At 40.5% G+C, this 20,503-nt stretch overlaps 1 protein-coding gene across 3 annotated transcripts in view; it reads left to right on the top strand.

The window, feature by feature from the left end:
- The window catches only part of EPHA6 (EPH receptor A6), a 934,835-nt gene that overhangs the window by 734,641 nt on the left and 179,691 nt on the right, over positions 1 to 20,503 (top strand). For all 3 annotated transcript variants that reach the window (XR_013995684.1, XM_081086735.1, XM_081086736.1), the window contains one exon: positions 17,776 to 17,901. Coding sequence is in view for 2 of the 3 variants with exons in the window: in XM_081086735.1 (XP_080942861.1) it covers positions 17,776 to 17,901 (126 nt within the window). In the remaining variant the exon portion in view is untranslated. The remainder of the gene's footprint in view (positions 1 to 17,775; positions 17,902 to 20,503) is intronic.

The following is a 20,503-nucleotide window of genomic DNA, read 5'->3' as shown; positions in this document are numbered from 1 at the left end:
GCCTAATGGTAGAGACGTAAAATAGTCAGAATAGCCGGTAATATTTTTTACTGTACATTTTTATTATTATTTTAATCCTCACCTAAGGTTATTTTTTTAATTTATCTTTATTGTTGAAAGTATTACAGATGTCCCCTTTTTTTCTCCATTGAGCCCCTCCACCTTGCACCCACCCATCCCACCCCCTAAGACTTCACCGAACTATTGTCTGTGTCCATGTGTTATGCATATGTGCATATAAATTATTTGGTTAATCCCTTCTTCTGCCCCCACCCTTCTTCCCTCTGAGATTTGTCAGTCTGTTCCATGCTTCTATGTCTCTGGATTTATTTTGTTTATCAACTTATTTTGTTCATTAGATTCCATATATGAGTGAAATCATGTGATACTTGTCTTTCTCTGACTGATTTATTTTGCTTAGCATAATACTCTCCAGTTCTGTCCATGCTGTCTCAAAGGGTAAGAGATCCTTCTTTTTTATAGCTGCATAGTATTGCATTGTGTAAATGTACCACATCATGCCCATCAGTAGATGAGTGGAAAAAATAATAATTTTGAAGGCTGTTTTCAAATTCAAAGGGTTAGATGAAGTCATCATAGTGTATTGATGCTGTTAATTCAGGCAGCAGGCATGTGAAGAGAGGACAAACAAACTATCAGTTTATGGTTAGATTCTGTTGGGAGTAACAGAAAACTCCAAATAACACTAGATTAAAGGTATAAAAATTATTTCTCCACACTCTATGGCTGGTAGGATTGTTCTATGGTTCTCAAAGCCCCAGGCTGCTTCACTGAGTGGCTGTCTTCAGCACACTGCCCAGGATGGTAACTTGATCTCCGTGCTTCAGAAGGAGGAAAGGGTAAACATGGTCAGACTTCCTCCACTTAGGGACATTTCTTCTTTACACTCATTGGTCAGAACTTGATCACATGGCTTCATCTGGATACATAAGGAAACTGGAAGAATATGGTCTTCATTAAAGCCAGCATGTGCCCACTCAAAGTCAGGGCTTCTGAAAGTCGGAAGAAGGGAAAAGATATTTATGGGCCACTGCCAGTCTCTGCCACCATGAGGTCAGATCATAACTAGAGATATAGGACCTTCCTATATCATTAAGGATAAAAGGGAGTTGTTCCTTGTGTGGGTTACCCAGTATATGCTGTAAGCATGTTAATCTTTAAAGTTGTTTCAGATGGGGTATTTTCAGATAATGGAGATTATGCTTAAGTTTTTTTTTTCATAAAATATACACTATATTAGTAAGTCAAATAAAAAAAAATCTCAGGAAAATAATGTTTTTGTTTCATTCAAGACTGAGTGTTTGAAAAAGCCTTATACATTTATACATATACTAGAGGCCTGATGCACAAAATTTGTGCAAGAGTATGCCTTCCTTCCCCTGACTGCTGGCACCGGCTTCCCTCTGGCACCTGGGACCCGGGCTTCCCTCGAAGCCTGGCTTCATCCAGAAGGTCATCTGGAAGGATGTCTGGTCTAATTAGCATATTACACTTTTATTATTATAGATTATATGAAATTGTGCTATAAGTTTGGTAAATCAATCCTATATAATATAGAGCTAATATGCAAATGGTTATCATGCCCTCACGCCATAATGGCTCAGACACTCAACACCGGGGAGAGAGGAATGAGGACCAGCCAGGTACAAATGAGATTGCGGGAGAGGAATGGGGACAGCCAGGCTGTGGCCCAGGAGAGGGACAAGTCACCCACCCTGCGGTCCCAAGTGCCAGCAGCTACGCCTGCACCTGCAGCCTGGGAAAGGAACAAGCCACATGCCCCGCAGTCCCAGGTGCCAGTGGCTGTGCCTATAGCCCAGGAGAGGGGCAAGCCACCCGCCCCGTGGTGAAGCCGACCCGGGTCCTAAGTGCCCTCGGCAGGCCAGAGGGAGGGAAGCCCAGGTCCCGGGTGCCTGTGACTGGCCAGAGGAGGGAATTCTGGGTCCTGGGTGCAGGGCGAGGCAGACGTGGTTAGGGTCAATCAGGCCAGTAGGGGAGCAGTTAAGGGTGATTACACCAGCAGGCAGAGGTGGTTAGGGGTGATCAGGCAGGTAGAGGGATTAGGGGTGATTAGGCAGGCAGGCAGGCAAGCAGTTAGGAGCCAGCAGTCCCAGATTACAAGAGGCAGTTGGACAACCCCCAAGGCAGCCGTGGGCAAACTACGGCCCGCGGGCCGGATCCGGCTTGTTTGAAATGAATAAAACTAAAAAAAAAAAAAGACCATACCCTTTTATGTAATGATGTTTACTTCGAATTTATATTAGTTCACACAAACACTCCATCCATGCTTTTGTTCCGGCCCTCCGGTCCAGTTTAAGAACCCATTGTGGCCCTTGAGTCAAAAAGTTTGCCCACCCCTGCCCCAAGGGGTCATGGATTGAAAAGGGTGCAGGCTAGCATGAGGCACCCACACCCCCATGCATGAATTTTGTGCACCAGGCCTCTAGTAACTTATACACACACTCACACATATACACATCAACAAAAATGTATCTTTATTCGCTACTTTTCTTTGATCTATGAATATCATTTACCAAAAAAATAAAAAATCTGTCTCCTCTTCATTGTTTATTTCTTAACAAGCTATTCCGCTATCCAGTATTTATCTTTGCCAGTACTTCTTTTCTATAGATATAGTTTGCTAGATTATGGCTACATTTATGCTTGAACGCAAACTTTCTGGAACTCTCCAAATGCAGAGTTTGTAATTACAGTTAAGAAAGGATGTTGTGACTTGCTTTTTCCTTTCCTGAAAGTGCTTCATCTCCGTAGGTCCCTGCCACTCAGTGCTGTGAAATGTGATTTGATAGGCAAGTTTAAATGGGGCTTTTTAATTAGGCCACACTCACTGATACTTCCCCAACCCTGTACCTAGGTTACCTCGGGGTTATATGCATCCAATTAAAGAACATCCATTTGAGATCTGTATGCCTTTGAGTATGAATGGGTCACTCTGAGTGATTGAGTTTGATCCAGCTGCTCATTCAGCTGAAGTGAATTAAGCTTCCTGGGCACCAGTGTGCCATTTAGTAAATTACCTCTCCAGCACACTAAATTTGCCTCACGTGGGTGAACAACTTTCTTCCAGGGAGTAATTTCATCACTTGCATTCTCCACTGCCTCAACCTCATTGATGCTAAAGAGTGATTCACATGACACGATACTTACCCACAGCCTCAGACAATAAGGCTACACAATGATCTGCTCCATTTAAGAGAACACATGCCAGTATTTATAGGATAAAAAAGAGAACTACTTTGTATGGATTTTTTTATAAATCAGTTATAAGCAAACATGCACTATATTGTTCCCTAAACCCTGAAATTGTAAAAATTTGGTGATATATTCACCGCCATATACTAAAATTATTTGGCTCCTTAAAAATGTCAATAAACAATCCTGGCCGGTGTGGCTCAGTTGGTTGGGTGTCATCCAATGCACCTAAAGGTTGCCGGTTCGATTCCCAGTCACGGCATGTGCTTGGGTTGTGAGCTCATCCCCAGTACGGGGCGTGCAGAAGGCAGAGGATCTATGTTCTGCCCTCACATCAATGTTTGCCCTTCTCTCTTCCTCTCCCTTCCACTCTCTCTAAAAATCAATAAACTATCCTTGAATATGCATACATATATATCAATAAACAAGCCTCTTTCTATTAAACATCTACACAAAATGAGTGTGTGATAGCAATAAAATTGAATGTAAGTTATTTTTCACTAGCAAATATAAATGTTCTTTTAATTTTAATGCAACTCTGAGCTTCTCATAGATATTAACTCCAGACATTTATTGGTTCCTCTTCTGAAAACTAACACCCACAGCATAAAATACTTTTCTGTGGTGCATTCATTTGTTAAATAATGCTTTGAAAGCGGCTGGGTGCCAAAGAGCCCACGCAGAAATAAAATGCACTCAAACTGCTTCCAAATGTTTTCCTCTCCACATATGTCATGTCAGGAGCTGCCGTTCCTCTCACACTGTCACTGTATCCAAGAAGCTATAATTATTCACCACCACTAGCAGAACATTTCAGCAAACTACCCAAATTTACATCCAAGCCAATATTTAAAATGTAATAAAAGCATGTATGCTAAGTGAACCAGTAATCTAACGATACAAGAGCCTGAAATTGTCTTAGAACCAGCTCTGAAGAATACATTAACAGTGTTTTCAACAGAGACCAACACCTGCTAGCTCTCTTTTTCTCTTTTTAAAGTCCATGAGTTTCCTTCCACAATTTTCATGAAACAGGCGGTACTCGGGTCCTTGTTTTGAACTCAGTCTAATGGCCTGCAAACAGCCTAATGGTGAACAGTCGTGAAAATGGTGCTTGGCAGGGGCTGGAAGACCCTCAATGGAGATATTATTTCACACATTCTTGACGCCCAGTTCATGTAGCTTAAGAGCAATAAAATCAGGATTCTTTGAGTCTGTTCCCATGTTCTCCCTTATTATCAGGAATGAGTGTTCCTTCAGGTCACACCAGAAAGTTAAATTAATATAGACCTAAAAGATATCAAGCTTTAAAAAGAAAGTAAAGCTTCAATAAGAAATTAAAAGTAATAGTAAACTGGTGTTGTATGAAAGGAGAGAAGGTTAAAAGTAACAGTAAACTGGATAATGCCTGACTCTTTTCAAGCCCATTACACACTTATGATTTTACTTGAAAATAGAACCCAACACACTGTTAATAGTTTGGTTTAGGCCAGCGATTTTCAACCTTTTTCATCTCATGGCACACATAGATTAATCACCAAAATTCTGCAGCACACCAAAATATATATGTTTTTGCTGATCTGACAAAACATAGGTATAATTTTGATTCATTCACATCAGACGGCTATTGTTGTGTTGGCTGTTGTTATTTTTTTATTTGACAATCTAAGGGAAAAGAGGTCAGTGCCCCTGACCAAATAGTCAGGAAATGCATGTTTTAAAATTTCTTGCCACACACTGGGTGACAGTCGCTGCTTTAGGCCATAGTTGGGTTTGCTGGCTCATATCTAGGAGAGTGAGCCCACAGAGAATGGACGCTGAGTTAGTGTCTCCCCTCACAGAATGTCATCTCTGTTTCTGTGCCTCCCTTTTCTCTTGGGCTTAAATAGTTCAGATCGCTCTGCCTCAAGATCTTCTTAAATATGTAAATGTGAGGGCACGTATGCAAAACTGAAAAAAATGAAGAAGGGGATATGTATGGAGTTTCAGTGTCTGGCTGTTAGTGTCCATCTATCTGTCTGTTAAAGAGCGTGAGCTAGTAAGAGTGGCATTATATGCCACAATACTATGACTCTAATGATATTTTGACTAACTTGCTAAACCGGTTGCACGAATGTTGTCATTTCACCTTAGAAGTTGCTATCAGAACCATGAATAGCATTGTCCTGAGGAAGGAAGACATAGATGTGCTTTACAGTTCCTTTTTAAAAGTTACCTTCACATTTGACCCCTATACGCAACATGCCATGCCAAGTTCTATTGGAAATACGAAAATGAGAAACTCTTCAGGGAACTTACTGTAAGACATGCCGTGAACTGAATTAAACTACAAGAAAAGTGTGTTATAAATGAAGGAGGAGGAAGAGCCAAGTAAGGTGGGTAGTGACTACTTTGCCAGGCATTTTATAAACACCATCTTGAATCACTGCCTTCCTAACAGTCTATTTCCACGTGCCACCAAAATGGGAACTGAGGCTCGGGGAGGTGAAGTGACTTGCACACTGTCACTTGGAAAACAGCAGCTTAGCAATGTTTTGAAATCGGATCCCTCTGACTCCAGCACCTGTGACTTCTGATGGCAGCTCTGCTGCCCCCTGAGGAAGCACAGGGCAAGCACAATTCAGTCTTCGGTCTTGGCAAAATGGAAACCTCTTAGACCAGGTGGCTCTGGAGGGGGGAATGGGTCACACCCAGATGAGGCATTCTAACTTTTGTCTGAGAAAGAGTACCGCATTCAAATAACAATGAATATTCTATTATGTTTGAAGTAAAAGTTGAAAATTTTGAAATCATTCTTATATTTTGGGTTTGTGCTTAACAGTAGGGACATTTTGGAAAAAAAAAAACAAACACTTTTTTTTGTTAATCCTCACCTGAGGATATTTTTTCCATTGATTTTCAGAGAAAGTGGAAGAGAGGGAGGGAGGAAGAGAGAGAGTGAGACATCAATGTGAGAGAGATGCATCGATTGGTTGCCTCCCATACTCACCCCTACAGGGGCTAAGGACCAAACCTCAACCCAGGTATCGGCCCTTGACCTGGAATCAAACCCGAGACCCTTCGGTGTGTGGGCCAGTGCTCTATCCACTGAGCAACACTAGCTCTATCCACTGAGGAGTGACGTGATCTGAACAGAAAGGATTCATAATTTGTGCTCCCAAATTATTTTCAAGACCAATCAAATTTCAAAATGGTAGTCACTAAACTAAATGATCCTGCCATCTAATCTACATCATATAGATGCCAAGTGAGTACCTTTTTCTGACCTTAAAAGAGCTAACAGAACTTGGAAAGCAGTTTAAATATCTTAGCCTTAAATGAGAAATGCTTGGTAGGCATTAACACATTTGTTTGTAGATAGCACTGCCAAGGCTGTTCTCGATATCCGGAAATGAAACTAAATCCAGAACACTCTCTTTCATAATTTGTATATGAGACAGCAACAATGTGATGTATCTGACAGCAGGAGTCGTGCTAACAACACATGTCCGAACTGGTCCATGGGCAGCCTTGGAAAATTACAAAGAATCAGACAGACTGCCTCGCGACCTCTTTATCAAGTGAGCTGAAGGAACAATCCTCCCTTTAATAATGTGACAGATAAACCCATAGTTCATAAATATTAACTACATAGCACACTTTGGCTGTGATGCTGAACAGATCGAGCTCACAAGCACATTGATAAATGCTGCTTAACAGCTCCTTAGCTGACTCCTTGGCACCTGAGGTGTAAAGGCATTTTTTACGGAGCATAGAGCTTAAGTCTGACCTCAGAAAGTAAGGGCTGGGTAGGAATCCACTGACCAACGTCCTGTGTGGCGGCTTAGTTGGGAAAACATGCTTTTCAAGTTTAGTTCACCCCTTCACCACTTCTTAGGTAAAAGAACTCTAGAAATTCCGAGATTTTAGAATTTTTGTCTGTTCCTGTTGACTAAGTTGGCTCTTTTAAGCATTTAAAGTGGAAAGTCATAAATTGAACGGTAGTTATTATACACAGTTTTGAGGATAGAGTATATTATTAGATTATACGTGGTTTTAAAAGTTCTAACATTGAGAAAACTCAGTCTAAAGTCAAACTGCCTCTGAACTATTCATATGAAGGTCATTTTAATTCAACTCAATAAATATTGCATTGAGCTCTGGGATGGCTGTATGGAGGAGAACAAGATGTGTATCGCTCATCTGTGTTCTTACTAGACCACAACCTAGTGGAGAAGACACACATGTAAGCCCTAAGTCACCAGCTGGCAGCCCACAGGCTGAAGTCCACTAAGAGATGTTTTATTTCACTTCTTTTAAATTTATTTTAAAACATTTGAATTCATTGTCCTTAGCCAGAATGTTTACCCTTCAGTTTGACCTAATGCCTTTGTCACCAACCTGATATACATATTTATTGCACCTGATGGGCCCCTAAGGGTTTTTGAGTTTGGTATCACAAAGTTATAAACAAATAAGCACTATACCTATGATAGTGTTCTACCTTTATTATAGCAGCTAAAATCATACGGGCACACAGAGGAGGACATACTGAATCCTCCTAGTTGTGTTGGGCAAGTTTAGACAGAGGCCAGAGACAAAAGGGCCATCCAGGCAGGAGAAGTATTGTGGAGGCTTGGAGACATGAGATGGTCGGTCAACTTTAGGAAATTAAGATGCAGAAGAAGAAGAAATATTTATTCCTCATTTATTGAACACTACTGTCAGCCACTAACAGACACTTCCTATATGGTCCACAATAATATATAATATGTATATTATTAGCTCTATGTTTCAAATGAAAAAACTGAGTATCAGAATAGGTAAATAACTAGTGAATGGTAGAGTCAGAATTCAAAGTTTTGCCTGGCCTCAAGCCTCAGCATTTTTACTAGTAAACCTGATGGGAGTATTCGCAAATTGCCAATTTATTTAGAACACTTTTTTTGGTAATGAAGATTCCAAGTCCCACTGAATCTATAGATAGGTAAGACCACTGTGTATAACCCACATTTGGGGAAAGTAGAGGTTCAATTCAAAGTAGCCAATGAAATAAAAATCATATTAAAAACTTCTAGAGCTTAAAGGAAATTTAGGAGAGTTCTAGTCCACGTTCATCATTTTACAGGTGAGAAAACTCAGCTACTTAAAATGTTTGCTTTTCAAATGCCAGAGAACCTCTATTATATATATAAATTAAAATATATTATTCAATAAATGTTTTATTCTTTTTGTGTGTTGTTGTTAATCTTCACCTGAGGATATTTTTTCCATTGATTTTTTTTTATTTTATAGAGAGTGGAAGGGGGGCGGGGAGAAAGAGAGAGAGAGCAAGAGAGAGAGAAAGAGAGAGACATCTATGTGAGAGAGACACATTGATTGGTTGCCTCCCACACATGCCCTGACCAGGGCTGGGGATCAAACCTGCAACCCAGGTACCAGCCTTTGACAGAGAAGCAAACTTGAGACCCTCCGGTGCACCGGCTGATACTCTAACAACTGAGGACAAATGTTTTATTATAATTCAGTCTCAAAAGATTTTAATTCTCTTTGTTAATGCTCTAGTTTTTAAAATAATTTATAGCAATCACAATTTTATTATGCAATTTTAAAAGTAACTCGGGGTGGGGGGGAGAAAACAAACAAACAAAATAACTCAGGGAAAGCTGAAAATTTCTTTTTAGCATTGAAGAAATAGCTCATAAAAATTTAGCCATGAAGCTGCCCGTTTTACTTCAATACTTTTATTATGACCTCCTGAACAACAACAGGATAAGAAATCTATAAAATTAATATTGCAGTGACCTGAAGGATTAAAAAAAATCAAAAGCAAAACAGTAATGGTTCCATGAACTTTAATTGTATTTGGTGCTGAAGAATATGCCTTGCGATTAGCTGTGCAGGTAGCTACAAAGGGAAATACTAACTTAATTGTAGGCATATTTTGATTTATAAGAATTTAGGAAATGAATAAAATTCTGTAATTGCATTTTTGGCTTAGCTCAGTTAGAATCATTTCCTGAAAATAAGTGTCACATTAAAAAAATTGTACTTCCTATTTTTGTACTAGAAATGTGGATCATGGTACTAAGTAAAAACAAAAACAAAAACAAAAATAGGTGTCTCAATAAATATTTGCTGAGTAAATGAATAAATCAATGGATGGATGAAAGGATAAATGAATTACTCATGAGTACAATAGTTCAGATTCTAAGCCTAATAGAAAATTAGCTGCCTTCTAGTCATTAGAAAGGCTATGGTCTGGGAAACATTTGAACAGGCAGAGTACTTCCTTAGATTCTAGCATGATATTTGCTTAAGGAACAATTTGTCACTTTCACTCAATCATGTATTTACTCACTTAGTCAACTTGCATTTACTGAAACCCTACTCTGCACACCTTCTGACCAAGTTAGAAGAGACCATGTTAGGCTTCCAGCTGGCCCACCTCATATATCACAATGAGCAGGAATATTTTCTCTACCAAACTACACAGAGCAGCTAAGTTTTCCTAGACTACATGCTATTATGTAACAAGACCCAAAATGGAGGTCTCCATGGAGTAAAAGATGCACCTTCCCAATGCCTTACATGAAAATGGCTCTTTTTTTATATAAATCTTTATTGTTGAAAGTATTACATATGTCCCTTTTTCCCCCAATTGCCCTCTCCAACCCTCCCCCATCCCAGGCCCTCACCACCCCACTGTCTGTGTCCATGGGTTATTCATCTATGCATACAAGTTCATTGGTTGATCTCTTCCCACACACCCTCCACTGTCTTCTCTTTGAGGTTCAATAGTCTGTTCATGCTTCTTTGACTCTAGGTCTATTTTTGATAATCAATTCCTTAGATTCCACATATGCATGAGATCATGTGATACTTATATTCTCTGACTCGCTTAATTCACTCCGTATAATATTCTCTAGTTCCATCCATACTGTTGCAAATGGTAAGAGTTCTTTCTTTTTTTATTGCTGCATAGTATTCCATTATGTAAATACTAGAGGCCCGGTGCACAAAAATTTGTGCACTTGTGGGGGTCCCTCAGCCCGGCCTGTGCCCTCTCGCAGTCTGGGACCCCTCAGGGGATGTCCTCCTGCTGGCTTAGGCCCATTCCCTGGGGGATCAGGCCTAAGCTGTTAGTCAGATATCTCTCTGGCAGCCTGGGAGCCCTTGGGGGATGTCTACTTGCCAGCGGGGAGCAGGCCTAACCTGCAGTCGGACATCCTTAGCACTGCGCTGACAGCTGGCAGACTGGCTTGTGGCTGAGCAGATCTCCCCCTGTGGGAGTGCACTGACCACCAGGAGGCAGCTCCTGTATTGAGCATCTGCCCCCTGGTGGTCAGTGTGTGTCATAGTGACCAGTCATTCCCAGTGGTTCTGCTGTTAGGGTCAATTTGCATATTATCCTTTTATTATATAGGATAGAGGTCTGGTGCATGGGTGGGGGCCAGCTGGTTTGCCCTGAAGGGTGTCCTGGATCAGGGTGGGGGTTCCACTGGGGTGCCTGGCCAGCCTGGGTGAGGGGCTCAGGGCCGTTTTCAGGCTGTTCACACCCCCTTCAGGGTGGGGGTCCCCACCGGGGTGCCTTGCCAGCCTGGGTGAGGGGCTGATGGCTGTTTGCAAGCTGGCCAAGCTCCCAAGCAGGGACCCTCACCATATGGGGGTGTGGCCAGCCAGGGTGAGGGGCTGAGGGCTGTTTGCAGTCTGGTCACAGCCCCTTCGGGGGGGGGGGGGGGGTGCCGCTGGGGTGCCTGGCCAGCCTGAGTGAGGGACTAAGGGCCGTTTTCAGGCTGGCCACACCCCCTTCAGGGTGGGGGTCTCCACTGGGATGCCTGGCCAGTCAGGGTGAGGGGCTGATGGCTGTTTGCAGGATGGTCAAGCCCCCCAGTGGTGACCCTTACCCCACTGGGGTGTGGCCAGCCTGGGTGAGGAGCTGAGGGCTGTTTTCAGGCTGGCCACACCCCCTTAATGGTGGGGGTCCCTACTGGGGTGCCTGGCCAGCCTGGGTGAGGGGCTGAGGGCTATTTGCAGGCTGGTCAAGCCCCCCAGTGGGGACCCTCACCCCATGGGGGTGTGGCCAGCCTGGGTGAGGGGCTGAAGGCTGTTTGCAGTCTGGCCACACCCCCTGGCGACCCAAGCTCCCAGCCTCTCTTTTTTTTCTTTCTTTTTTCTTTTTTCTGGGATTTATTTATCTTCTATAATTGAAACTTTGTAGCCTTGAGCAGAGCCCAGGTCTGGCCAGGGCAGGTGGGAAGCTTGGTTTCTGCCATTGCCAGGAGCAACCCAAGCCTCCTGTTCACTCCAGCTCCATGGCTGCTGCCATCTTAGTTGGGTTAATTTGCATACTCGCTCCTGATTGGCTGGTGGGCGTGGCTTGAGTGTAGCAGAGGGATGGTTAATTTGCATGTTTCCTTTTTATTATATAGGATACCATAGTTTTTTATCCACTTATCTGCTGATGGGCACGTAGGCTGTTTCCAAATCTTAGCTATTGTAAATTGTGCTGCTATCAACATAGAGGTGCATGTATCCTTTCTGATGAGTGTTTCAGGTTTCTTAGAATATATTCCTAGAAGTGGGATGACTGGGTCAAATGGGAGTTCCATATTTAATTTTTTGAGGAAATTCCATACTGTTTCCATAGTGGCTGCACCAGTCCGTATTCCCACCCGCAGTGCATGAGGGTTCCCTTTTCTCCACAACCTCACCAACAGTGTTGATGATAGCCATTCTGGCAGGTGTGAGGTGATCTACATTGTCATTTTGATTTGCATCTCTCAGATGATTAATGACTGAGCATTTTTTCATATGTCTCTTGGCCATCTGTATGTCCACTTTGGAGAGGTGTCTATTTAGGTCCTTTATCCATTTTGAGTTTATTCTTGTGTAGGGTGTAAGTCAGTGATCTAGTTTCATTTTTTTGCATGTACCTGTCCAATTTTCCCAACACCATTTATTGACGAGACTGTCTCTGCTCCAATGTATGTTGTTGCCTTCTTTGTCAAATATTAATTGAGCATAAAGCCTTGGCTCAATTTCTGGGTTCTCTATTTTGTTCCATTGATCTATATGCTTGTTCTTGTGCCAGTAACGACTTGGAGCCAGGGAGAGGAAATTAGATATATTAATAAGCCTACAGAGACTACTATAATAATAACATGTCAATTAAGTAGGTAAAGAAGATCCATTTTTAGAAGGGGTAAAAAGAAAGGAAAGGGAAAAACTAAAGTGGGGACAGGAGAAGAGAGAACAGGATGAAAGAGGGAGAAGTGAGGAAGAAAAGGGTGGAAAAAATTTAAAAAAATAAGATTGCCCTAACCGGTTTGGCTCAGTGGATAGAGCGTCAGCTTGCAGACTGGAGGGTCCCTGGTTCGATTCTGGTCAAGGGCATGTACCTTGGTTGCAGGCACATCCCCAGTAGCAGGTGAGCAAGAGGCAGCTGATTAATGTTTCTCTCTCATCAATGTTTCTAACTCTCTATCCCTCTCCCTTCCTCTCTGTAAAAAATCAATAAAATATATTTTAAAAATAATAAGATAAAATAAAATTAAAAAAATAGAATGAAGAAAAATAATACAAATAAATAAAATAAAAACAAAGAAAAAATCCTTTTTTAAAAAAATAAAGATAAAAAATAAAAAAGTGAAGTGCTGTTTACTTGAGCCAAGTTTTAATGCCCCATCGGGGCTGGTTTAAGACCCCACTCTTCTGTTCTGTCTGCCACTTCTCAGTTTCCTGTCAGGTAGTCAGCACCTTGTTGAAGTTCCATGGGATTCACTGTTCCTCTGTTTTTGTCTATCTCCACAGCCTTGGCTGCAAGTAGGCAGGACCAATCTCCCCACTTTGCCTGTCTGCCTGCTATCAATCTTAATCACTCAAGTGTCTGTTTCTGACAGGGCTATAGGTGGGAGTGGTGCCGTATTGCTTTCCAGGACTGAATGGCCCCTCCTCAACCCCGTCTCTCAGGGCTCTTTGGGGCTATTCAGAGTCTTTGTGTCCTTTATACAGCTCAAGTGGTAGGCTGGGTGTGGCTATATTAGCTGTCTTGAGGCTGCTGGGAGGGACTGACTCTTTAGGAGAAAAATGGCTGTTTAGGTTTGGAGGGTCCGGAATGTCTTAGTGCTGGATTCCTAGTCACCTCTCCCCATCCCACTCTCCTCCACAGCCTCTCCCCAGGCTCCACAAATCCGCACCTACACCTGTACTGCAGCCTCGGTGAGTGTTTGTATTTGAAAGTTCCTATGAACTGGGTTTATCGAATAAAAGCAATGACAAAACAGAGGCAAAACCACCATGAAATTGTGAGTTTCTCTCCCCCCAGCCCCCCCAACTCCCCGGCACTGCATGGCTCAGGCATCTCTTCAGGCTGCCTTTCTGGGTGCAGCCTCTTGCAGCTGTGGACTTAGATCTAGATTCCCCAAACACCAGCAGCCCCGTGGACTTCCTTTCCACTGTCAGATGTTACACCTATCCTTGAGGGACGCAGACTTGGTGCCCTGCAGCTTCCTTCTTACCCTCTCAGCCTGGTGGTTGCATGTCTCTCGCCTGCCCAGATCCCCAATCCTACCGTTCTCCAGGAGTCCTCTGCCCTTCCCGGCTGTGAATTGTCTCACCAGCTGTGTCTACTTCGCCAATTCCAGGTGGATGTTATTCGATTTAGTTGCCCCTTCTATCTGCTCTGGGACAAGGTGCAGGACACACATCTGCCTATTCTACCACCATTTTCCTCTCTCCCAAGATCCTTTACTATTGTACACTGTTTCCCAGGAGATGCTACTAACATTTTGAGGGAGAATTTTCCTTGTGCAGATAGCATACCACTTTTTGCAATACTTTTAGTTTCCATCCTGACCCTTCCCCACCAAACAGCAGGAATGTATTTCCCCACTCACAATTTGCAATGCTCCCTAAGGGCATTGAGAACCACTGAGCTAATGAAAGACAGATAAATCACTGGCCCGTGCAGCCAGTGACTTACATCAAATTACCTTGCACCACTAGTTAATAGTGTCTATTGTTCATCTGATATCTGTAACTGTTTTAAATGTTATGAGATTGGGATTGCCATATTTAGCAAATAAAAACTCAGATTGCCCAGTTATCTGGAAGCTCTATATTAGAAATAATGCAATGTTACATTCCATTCTCTCTTTACCCCACTGACTCAGGATCACCAGCAAACTGGAAACTCAAATATTTGGGATTTAGAAAAATGTGTTAATTGACACTTGGCTAAAGGAATATTCTCATCACATAAAAATCTAATTTGTAATAACAAATAATTAGTCTATTGAATGTAACTAAAAACAAAATACTTGTGAACATTTATATTTCTCTTGCTATAGATATTAGACTCTAGAGGCCTGGTGCACAAAATTTCTGGAGTGGGGGGCCTCAGCCCATCCTGTGCCCTCTCACATTCCAGGACCCCTTGCTCCTTACCGCTCACCTGCAGCGGAGGCAGGAGAGGCTCCCGCCACTGCCACTGCACTCGCCAGCAGTAAGCCCAGCTTCTGGCTGAGCAGTGCTCCCCCTGTAGGAGCACACTGACCACCAGGGGGCAGCTCCTGCATTGAGCGTCTGCCCCCTGGTGAGAGTAAATGTCATAGCGACTAGTCATTCCACGGTTTGATCGATTTGCGTATTACAGTTTTATTATATAGGATTGTATATTCTTCAGCTATAATATACTTACTTACTTTAAAAAAAGCCAAAGATAGTCAGCAATTTAAGCAATAGGGCAAGCCAGACTCAAATAATTTCATATCAAATCTGAAAGGTTCATGAACTTCATTTCTTGTGGAATAAGAGATAAGGGAATTATAACAAAGAATAATTTCAGTTTTCCTGATTGAATTGTGAAAACTTAGAGCTTTAGAATTTTCATACAATCTCTGTTGACATGACTGACCTTAAGGAGAAAAATGATAAGGTATTATTATCACATAATATGATATCTCAACTGAAAATATACTCATGTACACCATTTTTCTGTTTGTTTCAGATTTTTTAAAAAAGTGATAATTCCTTAAGGAAGATATGCCACGATGAATGAAATACCTTTTAACCCATAGTAAAGAAATATGGAAAAGCCATTATGATTGATGCAGCAAGTTTAGGAGGATGAAAGTTGCTATTAAATATGACAGGCTATCACAGTCAAAAAAAAAAAAGTAATTGATGTAAACATAGCAATAAATTTATATTTGTATTTAGTTTCTTTCAAAGAGTTAAAATAATGGAAATATTTTCTAAGTCAATAGTTTGGAATAATGCTGGCAAAAATAGCAAAAACTCAGATTAAAAATCTCTAAATGTGAAGCATATTAACATTATTTAGAGTCACTGCTCCACATGCTTTTGTTTTTCTTCAAATTTCCTTTAAGATAATTACATTTGTATCCCTTTTGGTTTCCTGTGCGTGATTATGTTATTCTTTTTCTTTGTGATTTAGTATTTTTATCCAGGCTTCCTATTATTGGCTTCAATAAATCCATAATCAGCTAAAATTGGATTATTTTTGCTTTTCACAGCACATAATAAAATCTGAATTTCCTGTAATTATTTTCCCTGTTGTAAAATCACCGTTTCTTTTGTTACTTTAAATAAGAATGCTGTATAAATACATGCTATGATTATCTCCACCTGGTACTCAGTGACGCGCCCTCATTAGGAACGTTTTCTCAGAAAGTGATGAAGCATTGCGCATGGACACTCACTCTGTGCTCAGTGATTAAATATCCCATCAGTAACAACGGAGGAATTAGTTTCACTGTTGGTGGAAAGTTACCCCAGAGCAATTTCTGGCCTACCTCTTGCCTCTTTTGCCACACCTCCTAACGTTTAAGGGACTTCAGCCCTGCTGGACAATTTTACTAAAGCCCCATGAAATCAGCAACAAAGCCAGTTTACGCGGAGTACATGATTTTCTTTCAATGGTTTCTTTAATCCAGTGTACAATGCATAAGACTCCCCCATTAAAACATTCTTTGTAACTTTGATCTTTCCTAAAAAGATCTCTAAAGATCTAAGAAATGCTGGCCTTTCATAACAAGTGTCTCCATAGAAGCAAGATACATAGTGTATGGTATACCAGATCTCTATAATCCTGGTCAAAATTCAAAGCCTCAAATTTTAATTTATTTTAGGAGCAAAATTTTTATCAAGAAACAGAGCGAAGTCTCTTCAAAAATAAAGAACTCGCCCTAGCTGGTTTGGCTCAGTGGAAAGAGCATCATCCTGTGGACTGAAGGGTCCCAGGTTTGATTCCGGTCAAGGGCACATGGCTGGTTTGCGGGCTTGATCCCCAGTAGGGGGCGTGCAGGCGGCAGCCAATCAATGATTCTCTCTTATCATTGATGTTTCTCTCTCCCTCTCCCTTCCTCTCTGAAATCAATAAAAATATATTTAGAAAAAAAATAAAAATAAAGAATTTGCTAAATCTGAGTGTAGGAGGAGAGATCTTAGATCTCTGCGTAAGAAAACTGCTGGGCCCAAATGAAATGCATTTCTTACAACAATCAGCATAGCTTGCTTTTAAGGTATTATTTTGATTTAAACTTAGATATACCATATCTTCCCCGTGCTGCCCATGCACTGGTAATGCATATATATTAAATTTACTTCTGAATGATTTTCGTGGTGTTAAGGTCATTGAAACGCCACAATAATAATCCTACTACAATTCCCAAGTGCAAGGTTTCTAATTCATATTCAGACATGAGAAATCTCCCAAATAGGAAGTGGCTCCTTATTTGTTTTTTATCTATAGTGGGAAATTTGTGTCCTGGAAGTCTGTCAGCTACCTGATATCACTTTCCCTTTAAAGTAGGCCTCCGTTGGCTGGTCTGTAAAATGAGAACTTTTTGACTGGATGATTTCTAAAGTCCTTCTTTGCTCTGACATTCCTTGATTCTATGATCCATTATATAATTTTATGGGTAAATTTCCAAGTAACTTACTTTGTTTTTTGCTTCACAATTGCCTTCTTAAAAATGGAAAAGCATGTGGTTCTACCTTTGCAAACTCTCATGTCTTGTCCCAAATAGAAAAGTGTAACAAATTAAGAATGGTGTATGTTGGTTTTCTTCCCACTCTTGCAAAAACATGTGTAATTATTGCAACTACAAGAGTTTTTCTTATTTGAAGCACTAATACTAACACATCGAAATTAAAGCACTCTTCCTTCTAGTGGGCACAGATCTCAGACACTGTTATGGCTATTTCCGCATATCTGTAATCTGAATTCTGCAGGCAGACAACATCAATAATGTGCATTTATATCCCCTTGGTCAAATGCAGGTTTAGAAATTTTATGTTAGCATTTGGATGCTTCTAAAGCTCTTTAATTGTAACTAGTTAAAATAGTTTTCTTTTTAAAATACTAGGTTGATTTTAAAAATTTATGAGTAAAAATGCATTTCCTTTCTTTTAATTTCATAACTTCCCTGTAAGCTTGGATGCACTTGTTGACTATAGGTTTTATTCCAGTTAAATGATCAATAACTTTTCTAAGAAGAAGGTTTTGATTAATGTCCATTTTTTATCTCTTAAAAGGATCCTTCCCGGCCATTGGCATGGAGACGTTCTGCCCCAGCTTCCTGAGGGCAGGGTTTTTAAGCAGCATCCAGGCTCCGAATCCAGTGGCAGGGGGCGGGTCGCTGCCCCCCAGGATTCCTGCTGGTATGTATTCCAGGTGAAATTTTCTGCCATCATATACAGCAGTAGGACTGTGCTCACAGTTGATAGATCCACAGTAAAAAAAATAAATATTTCTAAAGTACATTGTTGAGAGGAATGCAAGTGACTTTGTTTAAGTGCAGGAATCACATTTATGATAACCAGTGCTGGGAAAATGGTAAGAAGTGGAAGGAAGATCTGTAACCTGAGCACCTCATTAGCATAGTGCTAACATTTTTTTTTAAATATATTTTATTGATTTTTTACAGAGAGGAAGGGAGAGAGATAGAGAGTTAGAAACATCGATGAGAGAGAATCATCGATCAGCTGCCTCCTGCACATCTCCCACCGGGGATATGCCCGCAACCCAGGTACATGCCCTTGACCGGAATCGAACCCGGGACCCCTCAGTCCACAGGCCGACGCTCTATCCACTGAGCCAAACCGGTTTCGGCCATAGTGCTAACATTTTAAAATGCAATTTTAAAGTTTAGCAAATCAGTTTGTGGGTTATCCATGGTACTTTTATAATCACAAATTGTGTTGTTCTCTATCATTTTGTAAAATACCCAGCTGCCTTCCTCCCTTGTACCTGAAGAATGCAAACCTACTTTATATTATATATGTGTCTTAACAAAATAGCATTAGGATATTGATTCTTGGAGTTTTTAAATCATAATTCTTGTATTTTTATCATAATTAGTAATTATGCTACAAATTATGGTGATGACACCAATGCATTCAGGAGAGCTGGCCCGGCCAGCGATATACTGGGAATCCAATAGAAACAAAATTCCAACATGCGCATTTCTTAGCAAAATTGTACCAACGAAGCCCAAGATTATTGCATTGACATTTTCCTTTTGCCTTTTATTTACACTTGCCTATTTTAATTAAAACATACAAAGAGTTACAAACTATAAATAAGCTTTGATGTCGTTTGGTTTTATCATTAGATAATTACTGACATGATTGGAGACTTGGTGACCATCAATGCTACACTGAGAGAGTAAGAGCCAAAAAAATTATGTGAATTCAAAATTAGCAATTTTAATTCTCATGAGTGTTTGCCACCTTTTTCTCTCCCTAGAAACAAAAAGGATATCAATTGTACATTTTTTGTCGTCGTTGTTGTAAATATAAAAATGTAACTTTCATAAATAATATTAATATCTTATTGATTGGAATGAGATGAATGGATCATCTGTATTTTAATGACTTAATTCTTAACTCTTAATAACAAATCTTGGTAGATTTAGGTGTATGTGGTTGAAATGACATAACAAAGTTTGGTAGTGACTTGAATTATTCAATATCACTGATAAAAAATAATAATAATAACCCTTGTTTAGCCACTGAGAAGAATAGAAGCAAGATGAGGTTTCTGTAACACATACACAGAAACAACTTTCTAGAGAGAGATCTAAGAGAACACTGTAGCATTCTATTCTTCTAGGCTTTAAGCCAAATTTGCCTCTAGCTCTCATAGGAGAGAAAACTCAGTTCAATTTTCATGACTTAAATATAAATCAGGTGTAACAAAATTGCTTCATAAAAGGTTTATAGATCTAAACTTGTTTCTGTTCCCTCAATCTGAAATTAACTCAACTCACTTCTCCTAGTTTATGTAACTCTGATAAGGGATCCGTGTATACTTTCCCACTTTCAGTAATGACTGCTGTGATTTCCAAGGTAATCTTTATCCTCTTCCATTTAACTATAGCTTATTTCCCTAGAATTTTCTTTATAATTTTGTGTAAAGAGAAATGAAGCCATAATCATGGGTTTTTATTGTTTCATATTAAAAAGAAAAAAATCTGAAGTATTTCTTTGCCACAGGGTGGCTGAACCGATGGCCCTTGAAGTCAGTTTGAGGGCAGGAAGGAGTTCCTCCCTTGACCTATACCATGGCACTGTAAACAATTGGCCAAAGGTTGATGTCCTCTGGGCAGTAATTAATTTGCTTTCCACCAGTTGACTATTTGTCACAGTACTTCGAAGGTCCCTGAAGACATTTGCTGTGTCCTTCAAAGAATCACAAAACCTGTCCTAGTGATGATGCTAATTTAGTTCTCATTACTTATGTTAATCAAATTTAAATGAGATCCATGTCTTATATAAACTTGTTTCTTTATATTCATGTCACACTGTGCTATCAAGGACTGATATTTTACAGCACCTCACATATTTTTACATTAACTACAATAATAGAATTATTGAATCGTGGGACCAGAAAGCAAACACACCTAAAATTAGTATTTAGGTAACAGTTGTCAATTATTTATATTGTTTACATTTGGTCCTCTTTATCCAAGAGTTTTGCATCCATGGACTCAACAAACCACAGTTGGAAAATATTTGAGGAAAAAAAATCCCAGAAAGTTTCAAAAAGCAAAACTTGCCACATACCAAGCATTATACTGAATTCATGCAAATGAAATTATGAGTACGCATACCCTACTGTAACCTATATACTATCTAGGTTATATGCAAATGCAGCCCATTTTATATAAAGGACTTCAGCATCCTTGGATTTTGGTATCCTGTTTGGGGGGAAGGAGCTAGAATTCACCCAGTGCGGATACCGAGGGACTAGAAAGATCTG

Source organism: Myotis nattereri (genome assembly GCF_964212035.1).
Source record: "Myotis nattereri genome assembly, chromosome: 3".
NCBI classification, from domain to species: Eukaryota; Metazoa; Chordata; class Mammalia; order Chiroptera; family Vespertilionidae; genus Myotis; species Myotis nattereri.
The sequence above is the reverse complement of the archived record's forward strand: the minus strand, read 5'-3'. Positions and strand labels throughout refer to the sequence as shown.